Source organism: Hemitrygon akajei, chromosome 23, assembly GCF_048418815.1.
Source record: "Hemitrygon akajei chromosome 23, sHemAka1.3, whole genome shotgun sequence".
Classification (NCBI taxonomy): domain Eukaryota; kingdom Metazoa; phylum Chordata; class Chondrichthyes; order Myliobatiformes; family Dasyatidae; genus Hemitrygon; species Hemitrygon akajei.
The window spans coordinates 12,966,110-12,983,999 of record NC_133146.1 but is presented as its reverse complement, the minus strand read 5'-3'; the positions used below and the strand labels follow the sequence as shown (position 1 = coordinate 12,983,999).

Here is a 17,890-nt window from a genome sequence, read left to right as displayed (position 1 = left end):
GCCTCTGACTATCCACACGATCAGTGCCTCTCATCATCTTGTACACCTCTATCAGGTCACCTCTCATCCTTCTTAGCTCCAAGAAGGCCGAGTTCACTCAACCTATTCTCATAAGGCGTGCTCCCCAATCCAGACAACATCCTTGTAAATCTCCTCTGCACCCTTTCTATGGTTTCCACGTCCTTCCTGTAGTGAGGCGACCGGAACTGAGCACAGTACTCCAAGTGGGGTCTGACCAGGGTCCAATATAGCTGCAAAATTACTTCCAGGTGTCTTTGGAATATAACTGCACCGGCCTCACCCACTTGCTCTAGCAACTCATTCTATATATTCACTGTCCTCTGTGCAAAAAAGTTGCCCTTCAGAACTATGCCTCTTATCATCTTGTGTCAAGTCATCCTTAATCCTCCTTCACTCCAGAGAAATGCTGTAGCTTGCTCAACCTACCCTCACAAGTCCAGACAGCAACCTGGTAAATCTCTTCTACACCTCTCCCGAGCATCCACATCCACCCTATAAAGAGGCGGCCAGAACTGAACACAATATCCCAAGTGTGGTCTAACTAGAATGCTATAGAGCTATGGAAGAATGCAGCAACCTCTGAATGTTCCTGCTACCCTCTCAAAAGGCCTCAGCGACCAGAGTAACAATGGCGTTACCGGCGGCCTTTTGACAAAGGTTCCCACCTATCAACGCCGCCGGGTTGTGGGATCCTGCTGTGCACCGGCTTTCCTATCTGCGTCCACCTCATAGGCTGGTGAGGCACACGGGACATCATGAACCAGCGGAACACGGCTTGGAAGTGCCAGCCATTCTGAGCAGCAATAAGTCAAATACTCCTAACACCAATCAGCTTCCTGAGTATACTTGATAAAGTGCCCTCGCAGCATGAGACACGAGGGAACGGATTGAGGACATTACTATTCGTGACTCGACCTCACGCAACGCCGCACCCGGCGGGGCGGGGTGACACAATCCAGTTGATTAAAGCGCCACAATCGGTACTATGGCAGTAATATGCGGTTAGAGGCTGAAAGGGGCGCAGGTGCAGGGAAGCTCCGAGGTTGAATAGAACAGGAGGACAGGCGAGTCATCACACACAGTTTATAATTAACAGCGGGCAGCCCCAGTGTAAGCTGCCCGCCGCTGCACACCCCGCGGTCGTCCTTGCGTTAAATATCACTGATGGCTCCTCATACAAACTCCCGGATCAAATAAACAGCCTTTAAATCACTTCTTTGATTTCGCAGTAAAAAAAAACTTCAATAATAAATCCCCGGCTGTGGCAACCTCTCGCTGTTTCCCACCCCATTCGATACCTTTCACCTCTACCTTCTATTTTTAGCCGCGAGGCCACGGGGAACGGAAGTGTAGAACTCTCTTATGTAAAAGTAAACTCGTCTCCCATCAAATGTTGATCATATCTGATACTCGCCAATATTTTATAATGAGCGGACTAAATAGCTATCACGTCTCCTGGCATTGACCTGATGATCTGAGTGATTTGTTTCTGTGTTGCCCAGTTCTAATTTTTCCCCATAGATACCCCGTGTTGCTCTGGCACGGGTTAGATACAGAGTGAAGCTCCCTCTACACTGTCCCATCACACACTCCCAGGACAGGGACAGCACGGGTTAGATACAGAGTGAAGCTCCCTCTACACTGTCCCATCACACACTCCCAGGACAGGGACAGCACGGGTTAGATACAGAGTGAAACTCCCTCTACACTGTCCCATCACACACTCCCAGGACAGGGACAGCACGGGTTAGATACAGAGTGAAGCTCCCTCTATACTGTCCCATCACACACTCCCAGGACAGGGACAGCACGGGTTAGATACAGAGTGAAGCTCCCTCTACACTGTCCCATCACACACTCCCAGGACAGGGACAACACGGGTTAGATACAGAGTGAAGCTCCCTCTACACTGTCCCATCACACACTCCCAGGATAGGGACAGCACGGGTTAGATACAGAGTGAAGCTCCCTCTACACTGTCCCATCACACACTCCCAGGACAGGGACAGCACGGGTTAGATACAGAGTGAAGCTCCCTCTACACTGTCCCATTGAACACCAATCCAACATAAAGAGAGAATATGGTTAATGGCAGGATCCTGATACACTGATGAATGGAGGGACCTTGGCATCCAGATACAATTGGCTGATAGGGTAAGAAAGCCCTCATGCTTGCCTTCATTATTTGTGGCACTGAGTTCAAGAGACAGAACGTTATAAAACTGTGGCTAGGCTGCATTTAGATAGCTATGCTCAGTTGTGGTTGTAGAACAAGGATTCTTTGGAGAGGGTGAAGGGGATGTTTATCGGGATGTTGCTTGCTGTGTTGGACGTGCGCTATAAGTACAGGCTGGACAATTTAGGGTTGTTTTCTCTAGGGAAACTGAGGAGAAATTTGATGGAAGTTTATTAAATTATGCAGGACATTGGGGTGGTAGCTTATGCCAAGGATTCAAATATCTAATATTAGAAGACAGGTGAGAGGGGTAAATATGAAGGAGGTGTACATTCACAAAGTGTAGAAGTGCCTCGAATGTACTGTCAGGGGTGCTGGTGGAGTGTCAGACACTCTTAGACAGGGCTAGCATGGTGGTTAGCGTAATGTTACTACAGCCCCAGTGACTGGAGTTCATTTCTGCTGCTGTCAGTAAAGAGTCTGTACATTCTGTCCATGAGCAGAAGGCCAGAAGTCAATGCCCAATGCCTGAAGCCACAGGCGAAGTTGAAGGCCTGACAACTGGAGGTGGCCTGTCTGGGGGGTTAGAGTACAGTGTGGGTGGGAGGGTGCGAGGAAGGTGGCTTGTTTCACTGTTGTTGCTTGTTTTTTTCCTGTTCTGCTGAACATTGTGGGCACTCCACTTCGGCCCTGGAAAGTGTGTGGCCACACTTGCTGGGCTGCCCTCAGCACATCCTTAGGTGGTGTTGGTTGTCAATGCAAGTGATGCGATTCGCTGTACGTTTCAATGTACATGTGATAAATAAATCTGACTAACTCTGTGTTGTGTGACTCTACAACCAGTGGCTCGTGTGCTACCAGGTGAGAAAGGCTACAAAGCAGAGCACCTGGCACTTCCTGAGCCCACAGGGCGAGCAGTGCACCACCTTGATGAATTTGGAAAGAAAATTATTCCGAGACTGCTCACAGGAAGAAGTGCACAGCCGTGGTAGTGCTGAGCTACTGAGGGAAAACCAGGCTTTCTGGTAAAGGATCAAACCCCACTGGAACTGGTCTCTCCTGCTACCAAGGCCTGGGCTTTGTGGTTCACCGCTACACCCCAAACAGATGAGCGACCGGTGCCAGTGTGGGCACGGTGCAGGGTTAGGACAGACAGGGTCTGGAAAAAAAACAGATCCCGGCATTCAATGGGTCACCCTCCTCTTTAACTTTTAAAGCCATAAAGGAAAGAATACAGCTACTGTACACTGTAGCTGACTGTTCAGTTGCACCTGCAGCTGCCATTTCAATGGGTCTGCCGGAAAATAAAAAGCACAGGGTCTGCAGTAAATTTCAGTAAAAACAGACGCAGACTGCCGTGTTCTCCTCTCTTCCCTCCTACAGGGGACGGCAGTTGGGAGCAGGAGATGCTTCTCCTGCCCAGCCAAGGAAGTGAGTGCACCTTCCCTAATGCTCTCCTGCTGTGGCCGTCGTTTCCGCGCACACTGAAGGCCCGGGGTGTGACTGAACGCAATGATCTGACCAGCAATTGGATGGCAGGTAGTGTAGCGGTTAGTGAAACGCTTTACAGAGCCAGCCATTGACAGATTTGATATCAATTTCCAGCACTCTCTTAAGCAGTTTGTACATTCTCCCTGTAACCACATGGGTTTCCTCCTGCTTTTGAAAGACATACGGATGAGGGTCGGTAAGTTTTGGGCACGCTATGTTGGTGGCAAAAGCACGGTGACGCTTGCACTGTGCTGGTCGTTGATGCAAATCACTGTATGTTTTGTTGTATGTGTGACAAATAAAGGTAATCTTTATCTCTTTCATCTCATGCTGCCTGACCTGCTGAGTTCCTCCAGCATTTTGCGCGTGTGTTGCTCAAGATTTCCAGCGTCTGCCAAATCTGTTGTGTTTAACTCTCAGATCCTGCTGTGTGTTCCCCCTCCTCCCACCCCCACCCGGCTGCTTCCAACCCCCATTCCCTGTCTCTCTGATGCTCAGCAGGTTGGATTAAAAGGCTTCCCGTGTGAGCGAGGTGGTAGGTTACATCTCTTTATTCTTGGATCACGCGGGGGTTACAGAGGCTGAATTGTTTGTCTTGCAGCCACCAGAACCTCTAGGAAACACAGTAAGTAAGGATCACCACTGAAAAAAATTAAAGATAAAAACCACTCCAGCTCACAGCAGACCATTGCATACCTGCGCCGGCTGTGGGCAACTATCACTAAACAGGTTATCAGGCATGTACTCCCAGGTTGGGGACTCTCTTCCTCATAAACCTGTGACTCTGATTTCCATAGAAGCTGGGTACAAGTCAGGAATGGGACAGTTAACTCAAATTGGAAGATCATTTGCCCGAGGTATTTCTCCCTCCGCAGATACTGAGACAACTAATGGGTATTTCCAGCGTTCCTCGCATTTAACTCTGAACATACCAAGAAATCCTTGCATTTTCAAGGCTGTGGTGACTAGTCACAGATTTCCCCTTGACTTGGAGAGAGGAAGCCTGTAGCAGGGGAATTCAAGTACTGAAGGCGGGCCAGAGCAGTGTGATTACGAGTTGGTGCCCAGCTGGTGTGACCACATAGCGACTCTGCAGACTCTCACAGGGAAGCAGCTGAAAGAGGTGAATGCTGGCCGGGGTGCAGTAACTGGTGCCAGTGACACAGAGGCTGAGCTCCTCTCCGCTGCTGTGGAGATGGGGGTGGATCTGGGAGAGTTCCCAACGAAACAGCCAGCAGTCACAGGCACCACAGGAAGTCAGTCCTCATTGTTCATTTCACAAGTAAATCAATGTACTGTATAGTAATCCACCGGGAGAAAGGAGAGGAAATGGAGAGATCAGTGCATTGGGAGCGGGTGGGTGGAAAGCTGGAGCCTCTCTCAGGATATGGAGGAAAATTCTTTCAGCAAGATCTCCTGGCTCAGAGTGTTCACCGCAAGATTCTTCCTCACGTTAAGACTGATGGAGCGGACCTGCAAGAGCAACAGAGAATCAGGTCAGGAGACACAAGGCATAGATGCCAAAATCTGTATCAACTATCTGCTGAGGAAATCAAGACTCAGGTCCCTTCGCAGGGTCTTGACCAAAATGTTGACGATTCCTTCCCCATCCACCTTCTGCAAGCATAGGTACTGCCCAACCCAGAGTTCCGCTACCAGACTGTTTGTTGCTAGACTGTCAGCTCAGACTGGACAGTGAGACTGGGGAATCATCCTTGGGAAATAAAGAAATAATAGGCCAAAAATAATAAGCACAAGGGATTCTGCAGATGCTGCAAATCCACAGGAACACATAAAATGCTGGAGAAACTCAGCAGATCAGGCAGCATTTACGGAGGGCAATAAACAGTTGACTTTTCGGGCTGAGTCCTGATGAAGGGTTTTGGACTGAAACGTCAACTGTTTATTCCTCTCTACAGTAGCTGCCTGGCCTGCTGATTTCCTCCAGCATCTTGTGTGTGTTGTAAAAGCAGAAAATAGATTGAATTCATCGTCGCATCAGGAAACACTAAAAGCACCCGTCTTTGATAATACATTTACTCTGTACTTTTAATGTTAGAAACTGTGGGGCGTAAGTGGGGAATTTAAACATTGCTTGGGAGAAAGTAAGAAATAGCCAATAGAACATGGAACATGGTGAACAAGCGCAACTATGAAGCTAAAGTCAAATCAGGTCCACCACAATGGGTCATTTGACCAGCTCCTGCTCCCATTTCTCATAGGAATACGGTCAACAATATGGAAGCTTCAGATAGGTTGAGTGAGCTAGTGCTTTTCTCTTTGGAGAGAAGGACGTTGAGAGGTGCTTGATAGAGGTGTACAAGAAGCAATCTTCTTCTTGGAATCCTGATGGAATCCTCTCAGTTCTGATTGAGGTGAGAGATAGAATCCTCTGGCAGGGTTTACAGGTCATTACATCCTATAAAGTGAAACCCAACATCATGAATGGCAGTGATGCTTCACTCCCAGATGAGCTCAATGCTTTGAAAGGGAGAATAAAACTACATCTGCAGATCTTTGTGTCATCCAGCGACCCGTGACCTCTGTCTCGGAGGTGATGTCAGAATATCTTTCAAAAGAGTGAACCCTAACAAGGCATCATTCCCTAATCGTGGACCTGGTAGGACTGTGGAAACCTGTGCCAACCAAATGGCGGGATTCATCTTTAATCTCTTACTGCTACAGTCGGAGGTTCCCACCTATTTCAAAAGGGTGACAATCATACCAGTGCCCAAGCAGAGCAGGGGGAGTCACCCCAATGACTATTGCCCAGTGGCATTCACACCTAGTGTGATGAAGTGCCTTGAAAAGTCAGTCATGGCTAGATTCAACTCCTGCCTAAACAAGGAGCTGGACCCACTGCAATTTGCCTATTGCATAATAGATTTACAGTGGATGCAATCTCACTGGCTCTCCACTTGGCCTTAATTCACCTGGACAATAGTAATAGTTACTTCAGACTGCTGTTTATTGACTACAGCTCAGCATTCAACACATCATACCCTCAATCAATAAGCTCTAAAACCTGGGCATCTGTAACTCCCTCTGCAACTGGGTCCTTGACTTCCGCATTGGGAGACCACAGACCGTGCGGATCAGAAATACGTCCTCTACACCCACGACTGTGTGGCTAGGCACAGCTCAAACGGCATCTATAAACTTGCCGACAACACAACTATTATTGGCAGAATTTCAGATGGTGACAAGGAGGCGCACAGGAGTGAGACAGATCAGCTGGATGAGTGGTGTCACAGCAACAACCTTGCACAGCGTCAGTAAGATTAAAGAATTGATTGTGGACTTCACGAAGGGGAAGTCGAGGGAACACACTCCAGGGATCAGAAGTGGAAAGGGTAAGCAGTTTCAAGTTCCTGGGTGTCAACATCTCTGAGGGTCTATCCCGGGCCCAACATGTTGATGCAGTTACAAAGAAGTCATGACAGTGGCTATATTTCATTAGGAGTTTGAGAACTGATATGTCATCAAAGGCACTCGCAAGTATCTACAGAACCTTGGAGAGCACTCTAACTGGTTGCATCACCGTCTGGTATGGAGGGGCCTCTGCACAGGGTTGAAAAGAGCTGCAGAAGGTTGTAAACTCAGCCATTATGGACACTAGCCTCCCCAGCATCCAGGGCACCTTCAAAAGGTGATGCCTCAGAAAGGTGGCATCTATCTTTAAGAACCCCTATCGCCCAGGACATTGCTGCCAAAGAGGAGGTACAAAAGCTTTAAGACACACACTCAGTGTTTCAGGAACAGCTTCTTCCCCTCCACCAACAAATTTCTGAATGGACATTGAACCCATGAACACTTCCTCAGATTTTTTCCCCTCTTTTTGCACTATTTATTTATTTTTATATATACTTGTTATAGTTTACAGCTTTTATTACTGTGTATATCAGTGTACTGCCACTGCAACACAATAAATTCCAGGCCATATGTCGGTGATATTAAACCTGATTATGATACTGGTAAGAGCCATAGATAGAGTCTTTTTCCCAGGGTGGAAAAGGCCAGTACAAGAGGGCATCATTTTAAGGTGCTGGGAGGGAAGTGTAGAGGGGATATCAGAGGTAGGCTGTTTTTTCACAGAGAGGTAGGTATGTGGAACGCACTGCCAGGGGTGGTGGTAGATATATTACAGGCATTTAAGAGACTCATAGGTAGGCATATGGATGAAAGAAAAATGGAGGGTTTAGGGGGAGGGCAGCGTTAGATTGATTTTGGGGTAGGTTAAAATGTCAGTATAATGTCGTTGGCCAAAGGCCCTGTACTGTTCAATGTTCTAACGTGTTGAGGGAGGTTACAGTCCCTTCTCCTCGGATACAGCTCAGCAGCCTCCGTGCCTATGAATCAAAAGGCCTGGAGTCCAAGCCCTAATCCAGAAAGCTGAGCAGAAACATGGAGGCCCACACTCCAGTGCCGGACTTGGCTGAGGATGCAATGCCAGGGGAGCCACCTTTTATACGCAAATTAAACCCACATTTCCATCGGTTCCCTCCAATGGACGCAAAGTATAGAACATAGAACAGTACAGGCCCTTCAGCCCACAATGTTGTACCAACCTTTTAACCTACTTTAAAATCAATCTAACCCTTTCCTCCTACATACAGTGGTGCTGGAAAGTTTGTGAACCCTGTAGAATTTTCTCTATTTCTGCATAAATATGACCTAAAATGTGATCAGATCTTCACACAACTCGTAAAACTAGATAAATAAATAACACAAAAATATACTTGTTCATTTATTTATTGAGGAAAACAATCCAATATTACACATATTTGTGGAAAAAGTAAGTGAACCTTTGCTTTCAGTAACTGGTGTGACCCCCTAGTACAGCAATAACTTCAACCAAATGTTCCTAGTAACTGTTGATCAGTTCTGCACATCAGCTTGCAGGAATTTTAGGCCATTCCTCCTTACAAAACTGCTTCAACTCTGGGATGTTGGCGGGCTTCCTTGCATGAACTGCTTGCTTCAGGTCCTTCCACAACATTTCTATAGGATTAAGGTCACGACCATTGACTCGACCATTCCAAAACATGAATTTTATTCTTTTTAAACCATTCCGTTTTTGATTTAGTCTTGTTTTTCGGATCAGCCTTGTTGCATTATCCAACTTCTATTAAGCCAGGTGATGGACTGCTACTTTGGCATTCTCCTGTAAAACGTCTTGATACAATTTTTAATTCATTGTTCCCTCAATGATTGCAAGCTGTCCAGGCCCTGAGGCAGCAAAGCAGCCCCAGACCATGATGCTCCTTCCACCATGCTTCACAGTTGGGTTGAGGTTTTGGTGTTGGCGTGCAGTGCCCTTTTTCCACTAACATAGTAATATGCACTACTGCCAAAAAGTTAAACTTTTATCTCATCTGTCCACAGAACATTGTCCCAGAAGCATTGTAGAACATCCAGGTGGTCTTTTGCAAACCTGAGACAAGCAGCAATGCTCTTTTAGGAGAGCGGTGGCTTCCTCTATGGTGTCCATCCATGAATACTATTGTTGTTCAGTGTTTCTCTTACAGTGGACACACGCACAAAGACTTCAGCAAGTTCTAGAGATTTCTGCAGGTCTTTTGCTGTTACTCTTGGGTTCTTTTTCACCTCCCTCAGCGTTGCAAGTTGAGATTTTGGTGTGACCTTTGAAGGATGCCCATTCCTAGGGAAAGTGGCAACAGTACTGAGTTTCCTCCATTTGTAGACAATTTCCCTTACTGTGGACTAATGAACACTCGGGTCTTTAGAATACTTTTGTAGCCTTTTCCAGCTTCATGCATTTCTACAATTCTTCTTCTAAGTTGTTTTGATCGAGGCATGGTACATGTACATATAAACAGATCTTTCTTGAGAAGAGCAGGCTCTATCAGTAACCTGACTTTGTGTGTCTTTTTTATAGGCAGGGCACCTCCACAACCCACACCTCCAACCTCATCTCATCAATTGGAACACCTGGCTCCAAATAACTTTTGTAGAAGGCATTACCGCAGAGGGTCACATACTTCTGCCAACAAATACATGTAAAATTGGATCATTTTACTCAATAAATAAATGAACAAGTATAATGTTCTTGTGCTAATTATTTAATTGGGTTCTCTTTATCTGGTTTTAGGACTTATGTGAAGATCTGATCTGATCACATTTTAGGTCATATTTATGCAGAAATAAGAAGGTTCACAAACTTTCTAGCACCACTGTAGCTCTATAGAACAAAGAACTAGCATAGAACTTGTAACATGGGATTGCTTCAATTAAGAATAGGGTAGTTCCTGGACTTCTCCCCTCAACTAACTAACTAATTCACCCCTCAACAAACATTATTAACACAGATCACTCAGTCGTTATCGAGTTGCTTATTAAGTACAATTAATTTATATTGAAGCTTCTGTCAATACTTCTCTACTTCCTTGGCTTGAGAGCTTCTGATATCTGGAAAGGGTCTACAAGCCCGCTGCAGACTGGAAGCCAGAGGCCAAAGGTGGTTTGGCCTGGGCCTAGTGGACTGTGTGTGTGGCTGGTTGGGAGGGAGGAAAGGGACTTCTCTTGCTGTTGCATTTTTTTTGGTTGCTGTGTTCTGTGTTCTGCTGAATATCGTGGGCATGCTATGGTGGTGCTGGAATGTGGAACAACACTTGCAGACTGCCCCCAGCATATCCTTGGGTTGTGTTGGTCATTAAGGCAAATGGCAGCAAATTTCACTGCATGTTTCATGTACATATTCAGAAATAAATCTCAATCTGAATCTCAAAGGATAGCAGACAAGCAAGGTGTTTCCGCTGTGCCCTGGCGGCTCCTTGTGGGTTCCTCACTTACCAACTCCTTGAAGAAAGCTGCTTCTCTGGGCTGCTCCGAATAGCGCTCGTACTGGTCCAAGCCGTCCTGCAGCTTCAGGGTCAGTGTGTCATAGTTAGAGCGCACCACCTCCAGCACCTGGAGAGAAGGGCACACACATTACACACAGACCCCAGCAAGGCACGGAGGAGACAGAAGCAAGGTTAACATGGTTGCATTTTAAGAAGGTAGAACATAAAGAGCAGGAATCGACCATTTGGCCCACCGAGCCTTCTTCGCCTTTCTATAATATCAGGATCTAGACGTGGACTCAGCTCCATCCATCTGCCTTTTTCCCCATAACCCTGTTATGCAAAACCCTAACCATGTTTTAAATATATTTAATGACATAGTCTCTATTGCTTCACTGGACAGAGAATTCCACAGATTCACAACTTTCTGGGAAAAGCAGTTCCCATTCATCTCCAGCCTAAACCTATTTCTCTTGAATCTTGAGGCTATGCCCTCTAGTTCTAGTCTCACTTACCACTGGAAACAATTTCCCTGTCTCTATCTTCCCCCTACCTCACATCTCTGGAATCAACCTGGTAAACCTCCTCTGCACCACGTCCAAAGCCAGTATATCCTTCCTCAAGTAAGGAGGCCAGAAGTGCACGCAGTACTCCAGCTGTAGCCTCACCAATACCCTTTCACAGCTGCAGGATATCCTTCCTGCTCTTAAATTCAATTCCTAGACCAATGATGGCCAACATTTCATTTGCCTTCTTTATAACCCATCGCGCACGGACAAACCATGCACAAGTACTCTGCACAGCAGCATGCTGCATCCTGTCACCATTTTAACAATAAAAAGCATTAATAAATAATAATTAAATAGATTTTCCTTCCAAAGTGGATGGCCTCACATTTACCAACATTGTACTCTGTCAAACCCTTGCCAACTCAAAGTTCAAAGTAAATTTACCATCGAAGTATAGCTACATCCTCTAGTTACACAACCCTGAGAACCATTTTCTTGCAGGCATACTCAGTAAATCCAGGAACCATAACAGAATCAGTGCAAGACTACACCCAAGACAGACAAACAACCAATGTGCAAAAGACAACAAACTATACAAATACAAAACCAGCAACCAAATAAACTAGCAAGCAATAAATATTGCGAACATGAGATGAAGAGTCCTTGAAAGTGAGTCCATAGGTGTGGGAACAGTTCAGTGATGGGGTGAGTGAAGTTAACCCCTTTGGTTCAGGAGCCTGACGGTTGAGGGATAATAACTGTTTCCGGACCTGGTTGTGAGTCCTGAGGCTCCTGTACCTTCTTCCTGATGGCAGCAATGGGAAGAGAGCATGGCCTGGGTGGTGGGGGTCCCTAATGATGGATGCTGTGACAGTGCACCATGTAGGTATGCTCAACTGTGGGAGGGTGTTACCCACAATGGATTGGGCTGCATCCACTACTTTTTGTAGCATTTTCCATTCAAGGGCATTGGGGTTTCCACACCAGGCTGTGATGCAACCAGTCAATATACTCTCCATCACACATCTATAGAAGTTTGTCGAAGTATTAGATGCTCTACCACATCTTCGCAAGATCCTAAGGAAGTAGAGATGCTACCATGCTGGGTCCAGGACAGGAGCTCTGAAATGAAATCACTTAACCTATCTATATCTCTCTGCAGACTTAATCTATCTATATTTCTCTGCAGACTCTGCACAATTTGTTTTTCTGCTCTATTTAGTGTCATCAATAAACTTAGATACGCTACACTTGGTCCGCTCTTCCAAATTGTTAATTTGTTTAATGATTTTGAGTTTTATGATGTATGTTCAAATTGCAATATAGAAATAGGCCATTTGGAACAACATATCCAAGCTAGTGAAGCAATCTATCAGCCGGAGGAACTCAGTGGGCTGAGCAACATCTGCGGGAGGAAAGGAACTGTTGATGCTTTAGGTTGAAATCCTGCATCAGGATTGAAAGCGGAGAGGGGAGATGGCTGGTATAAAGAGAAGGGAGAATGGTGAAATAGGAAGTGATAGATGGACTGAGGGGGGAAACAGACGACAGACATGTTGAGCCAGGTAGGAAGGGGTGGCGGAGGAACATAGAACATAGAATAGTAAAGCACAGTACAGGCTCTTCAGCCCACAATGTTGTGCTGACCTTTTAACCTACTCTAAGATCAATCTAAATCTTCCCTCCTACATAGCCCTCCATTTTTCTTTCGTATGTGCCTATCTATGAGTCTCTTAAATGTTTCTAATGTAACTGTCTCTACCACCACTTCCAGCAGTCTGTTCCAGGCACCCGCCACATTGTGTAAAAAATAACTTGTCTTTGATACCTTCCCTAAACTTTCCTCCATTCACCTTAAAATTATATCCTTCAGTATTTACCATTACCACTATGCCTTTTATCATCTTATGCACCTACATCAAGTCATATCTGATCCCCCTTCACTCCAAAGAGCAATGCCTTAATTCACTCAGCCTACGCTCATGGAGTCAAGTTAGGAAAAGGGGAAGTACAATGAGATCTAGGTGTTCTTGTACATCAGTCAATGAAAGCAAGCATGCAGGTACAGCAGGCAGTGAAGAAAGCTAATGGCATGCTGGCTTTTATAACAAGAGGAATTGAGTATAGGAATAAAGAGGTCCTTCTGCAGCTGTACAGGGCCCTGGTGAGACCCCACCTGGAGTATTGTGTGCAGTTTTGGTCTCCAAATTTGAGGAAGGACATTCTTGCTATTGAGGGAGTGCAGCGTAGGTTCACAAGGTTAATTCCCGGAATGGCGGGACTGTCATATGTTGAAAGATTGGAGCGACTGGGCTTGTATACACTGGAATTTAGAAGGATGAGAGGGGATCTGATTGAAACATATATGATTATTAAGGGATTGGACACGTTGGAGGCAGGAAGCATGTTCCCGCTGATGGGTGAGTCCAGAACTAGAGGCCACAGTTTAAGAATAAGGGGTAGGCCATTTAGAACAGAGATGCAGAAAAACTTTTTCACCCAGAGAGTGGTGGATATGTGGAATGCTCTGCCCCAGAAGGCAGTGGAGGCCAAGTCTCTGGATGCTTTCAAGAGAGAGTTAGATAGAGCTCTTATAGATAGTGGGGTCAAGGGATATGGGGAGAGGGCAGGAACGGGGTACTGATTGTGTATGATCAGCCATGATCACAGTGAATGGTGGTGCTGGCTGAAGGGCCGAATGGCCTACTCCTGCACCTACTGTCTATTGTCTATTGAAATGCTCTCTAAGCCAGGCAGAGTCCTGGTAAATCTCCTCTACACCTTCTCTAAAGTTTCCACATCCTTTATATATTGATGGGACAGAAATGAACATGATAATAGAGTTGGGAGGCAGTGCCCTGTGGATAATAGGCAGACAAATAGATAGAGAGAGAAAGTGAGTTAGTGTGGGAGTGAGGAAGGGAGGAGTTGAAGAGGAAAGGGGAGGATGGAGGAGGTTCAGAAGGTTAAGGGGAGGAAGAGAGGTGGGTGAAGGGGAAAGGGAGTGAGGGCAAGGGTGAGAGAGAGAGGGCGAGGGAAGAGTGGGTAGAGGGTAGATGGGAGAGGAAATATTTTGGGAGACAACTGGAGTGAGATTGGGGGGAGGGAAGTGTGAAGATTAGAGATAGTTGTGGAAGGAAATCAGCAGGAACCCATGCCAATGTGAAACATCAATAATTCCTCCAGATGCTGCCTGATCTGCTGAGTTTCTCCAGCAGACTGTCCAGATTCAAGCATCTGCAGTCTCTTGTATCTCCATGTCCAAGCCAGTGACTGAGCCTCCTCCTAATCTACCAACTCCCCCATTTCGTGCACTCTTCAATCCTTGCTCATTAGTGCTTGTACGACTTCCCCTTAAGCACATGCCCTTCAAAATTTGTCCAGATTAAACAAACCAACTAGTGGCTTAACACTCGAACAAACTTCCACAGATGTACTGCTGAAAATCTCCTGACTGATTGTATCATAGCCTAGTATGGTAACTCAAATGGACAGAGTTGCAAAGAGTAATGGACTGCCTAATACATCATGGGTACTGTATATCCCTCCCCTCCACTGGTAGTATCGACAGGAGGCACTGCCTCAAGATGGCAACATCCATCATCAAATATCCCCACCACCTGGACCATGCCATCTTTCTGCAGCCCCATTGGATAGGAGGTACCGAAGCCTGAAGCCTCACACCACCTATTTGGTTCTTGAACCAACTGGCAAAACCATAATCACAAGAGTTTACCACCATGACCACTCTGCATTAAAATAGATGTTGTATTTTTATTCTAATTGTGTTATTTCTTATAAAAATTGTGTATAATTTGTTTATTTTTGTGAATGCTGTTGATGTGATGCCATAAGTCGTTGATGTTGCTACAAGCAACTTTTTCATTGCACCTGTATTGACATGTATTAGCTAGTTAACCGTAAAGTTACAAAACCAGAGACAAAATTATAATCTCTCCAAAGTGCAAGACAGAAGATGGGAGATAGTTTGGGATAAAGATGCTAGGTACATTCAATGTTTGTACACAAATTCTTTTTGGAGAGAAATGAGTGAACCTGGGGTCCACGGACCCCTTGCTGAATGGTGTTGGTCCATGGCATCGATAAAGGTTGGGAAACACTGTGTACAGGGCAATGCAGATGGATGAGGAGGAGACTGAGGGATATGATTCAACCACAGAGGAGTGGAAGTTGTGAGCATGAGAAGGGTGAGCCTTGTTATAGGTTGGAGAAAGAAGTGGGAGCAAGTTCATGGAGGAAAGATCAATGGCAGACCCGAATAATATACAACAAAAATGGAAATTCTAGAAACACTCTGCAGAAATGGCAGCGTTCATGGTGAGAGAAAAAGAGAGACATTTTAGATCTGAGAACCTTTATTAAAAACAAACAATATAAAATCCTCCACTGAATATTCCACTTTATTCTAAGTTTATTACAATTATAAGGCTAAGTTTTTGTTTTGTTTTTATTTAGAGATGCCGCACGGAAACAAGCCCTTCTGGCCCAAAGAGTCCGTGCTGCCCAATTACACCTATGTGACCAATTGGAATATGGGAATGCTCTCAGAGGAAACCCACACAGTCACAGGGAGAATGTATAAATTCCTTACAGGTAGCTGGGGCTATAGTAGTGTTATGCTAACCACTAAAGTACTGTGCCACACCACTTTATTACAAGTATTGTGCCTGCAATGTGAGTTCTGAAAGGGGCATGAATTGTATCACATACTACAGGAACACAAGAACCGTTAAGAATATGACATGTCCCAAATAAAAGCACAGAAGATTTTCATCAGGCCATAGTTTTATGCTTTAAATCTACACTGTGGAGCAGTTTAGGAACAACTATTTTGGCAATGTCCCTTCTGCTCTGTGACATCACTCATCAAGATCCCTTTCAGATACCTCCCCTGTGACATCATCACCATCCCAGACCAGGATGTCATCACACATGGCAATTCAGAATTTAGGGCAGTTAGGGATGGTCAATAAGTGAAAACTATATCCTGTGAATTGATCAAAGGTATAAACAAAGAGTTTTAAAGGATTAAGCAAAGTAGTGATAAAATTGGAATCTCAAAGAATGAAATTTTGACAAAATGCATCAGGACAGGATGCTGAATACATCCAAGAATTTACGCCTCTGAGGTGTTTTGCTGGGATGAGATGGGATTGAGCGATATGTTGACCTGGGACCGAGCTTTGAAGGAAGAGCAAAGTTGCTGGTTTTCACAACAGCTTACAGTCCTGAATGCTCTTAAGCTGTCTTACAACAGGGATCTGAGTAGCTTATGCAGCACCGGAACAGGACTGAGGTTGTACCTCATTGTGGAAGGTGCACCTCATCAGATAACACATTAAACTGAGACCCCATCTTTTCTCAGATGTTTTTTAATGCAGAAGCTTCTTCTAGCTATCATCATCGAGATGACCATTGGTCATGATTACTTGTCTGTTAGTGGGAGCCTGCCGTTCACAGGGGTAATGCTGCATTTCCGACACAGCAACCGTGGGATGTTCTACAGAAATTTTTTTTTTTAAACACAAGGAAAGAATCAATAATAATTGCATGTGCACATGTCAAGAAAGCCTGTCAGATCCCATTATTTTCCATTAACTCAGCTCCAATGCCTTATAGACTTAGTATCAACAGCGGTCTCTGCAAAGCTCCTGGATACGGTGAAGGGGGAGGGGTGGCTAGCGGCTCGCTTGGTTGATAACAAAACTGACTGCCCGTCGGCCTGCCTTGGCTTCAACTTCACCGCTTTAGGAAAATAACGAGCTGCTAACAAGACTGCTGAGTACAGTCCCATAATGCGCAGCGCGCTGTCCAGGGAGCTCAGTAATTAGAGCCATCTTCAGCTCCCCTGAAGCACAGTTACCTAAGATGTTTAGAAATATCGTTGTGTCAGGCGCAAAACTATCAAGAAGGTGAAAATATGATTCCATAAAACGATTCAAATTATTTACAAAAATACAAATTTATATAACACCTCAACCTCAATCAACAGAAGTACCCCAGGATGTTTCAGAGGGGCATTATTAAATGAAGTTTGACGCTAAGTCACATAAAGAGGTATTAAGAGAGCTGACAAGAATCCAGATAGGAAACTATTGCACAAGGTCAGAGTTGGTGTTAATGCATGGATACAGGATTAACTGACTGACAGAAAAAAAGAGAGTTGGCGTCAGGCTGGCAAACTGTAACTAATGGGATCTTAACGTGAAGAAAAGGCCAAGGTGAATCAGAAACAGAATCCGGTTTATTATCACTGACATATGTCATGAAATGTGTTGTGACAGCAGTACAGTGCAATACATAAAATATACTAAAAATACATTAAGGCTGAGCAGTGCAAAAAGACAGCAAAAACAATGAGGTAGTATTCATGGACCATTCGGAAATCTGATGGCGGAGGGCAAGAAACTGTTCCTAAAACATTGAGTGTGGACCTTAAGGGTCCTGTACCTCCCCCCTGAGAAGAGCACCTGTCCTGTGTTGCGGGGGTCCTCAAAAGCACAAAAAGAGAGCAAAATAGTGACCTGGTGTTCATGGGCCATTCAGAAATCTGGTGCGGGAGGGGAAATGGCTGTTCCTATTTTATTCCCTTTTTGTATAACTTATTTATTTTTTATATTAATCTTGTTATGTATTGCACCGTACTGCTGCTACAAAACAACAAATTTCATAACATACAGTATGTCAGTGATAACAAAGCTGATTTTAATTCTAAGTTCATAGGTGAACAAAGGCTGGGTAAAGAATGGTTGACTTGCCGGTGATGGACCAAATAAATCAATAAACCCTTCATTGCAATGGTAATTGCATTTTCAAAACAATTCATTGGATGTGAGGGACTTGGAGTGTCCTGTAGAACCACAAGTCTT

At 45.1% G+C, this 17,890-nt stretch overlaps 1 protein-coding gene across 1 annotated transcript in view; it reads right to left on the bottom strand.

Moving 5' to 3' along the window:
* Positions 1-4,224: 4,224 nt before the first annotated feature.
* Positions 4,225-17,890, bottom strand: part of armh3 (armadillo like helical domain containing 3) — a 187,180-nt gene continuing 173,514 nt past the window's right edge. The window contains exons 25-26 of the mRNA XM_073026947.1: positions 10,502-10,618; positions 4,225-5,161 (exon numbers count right to left, since the gene is read on the bottom strand). Coding sequence (XP_072883048.1) covers positions 5,069-5,161; positions 10,502-10,618 — 210 coding nt within the window. The 3' untranslated portion in view covers positions 4,225-5,068. The remainder of the gene's footprint in view (positions 5,162-10,501; positions 10,619-17,890) is intronic.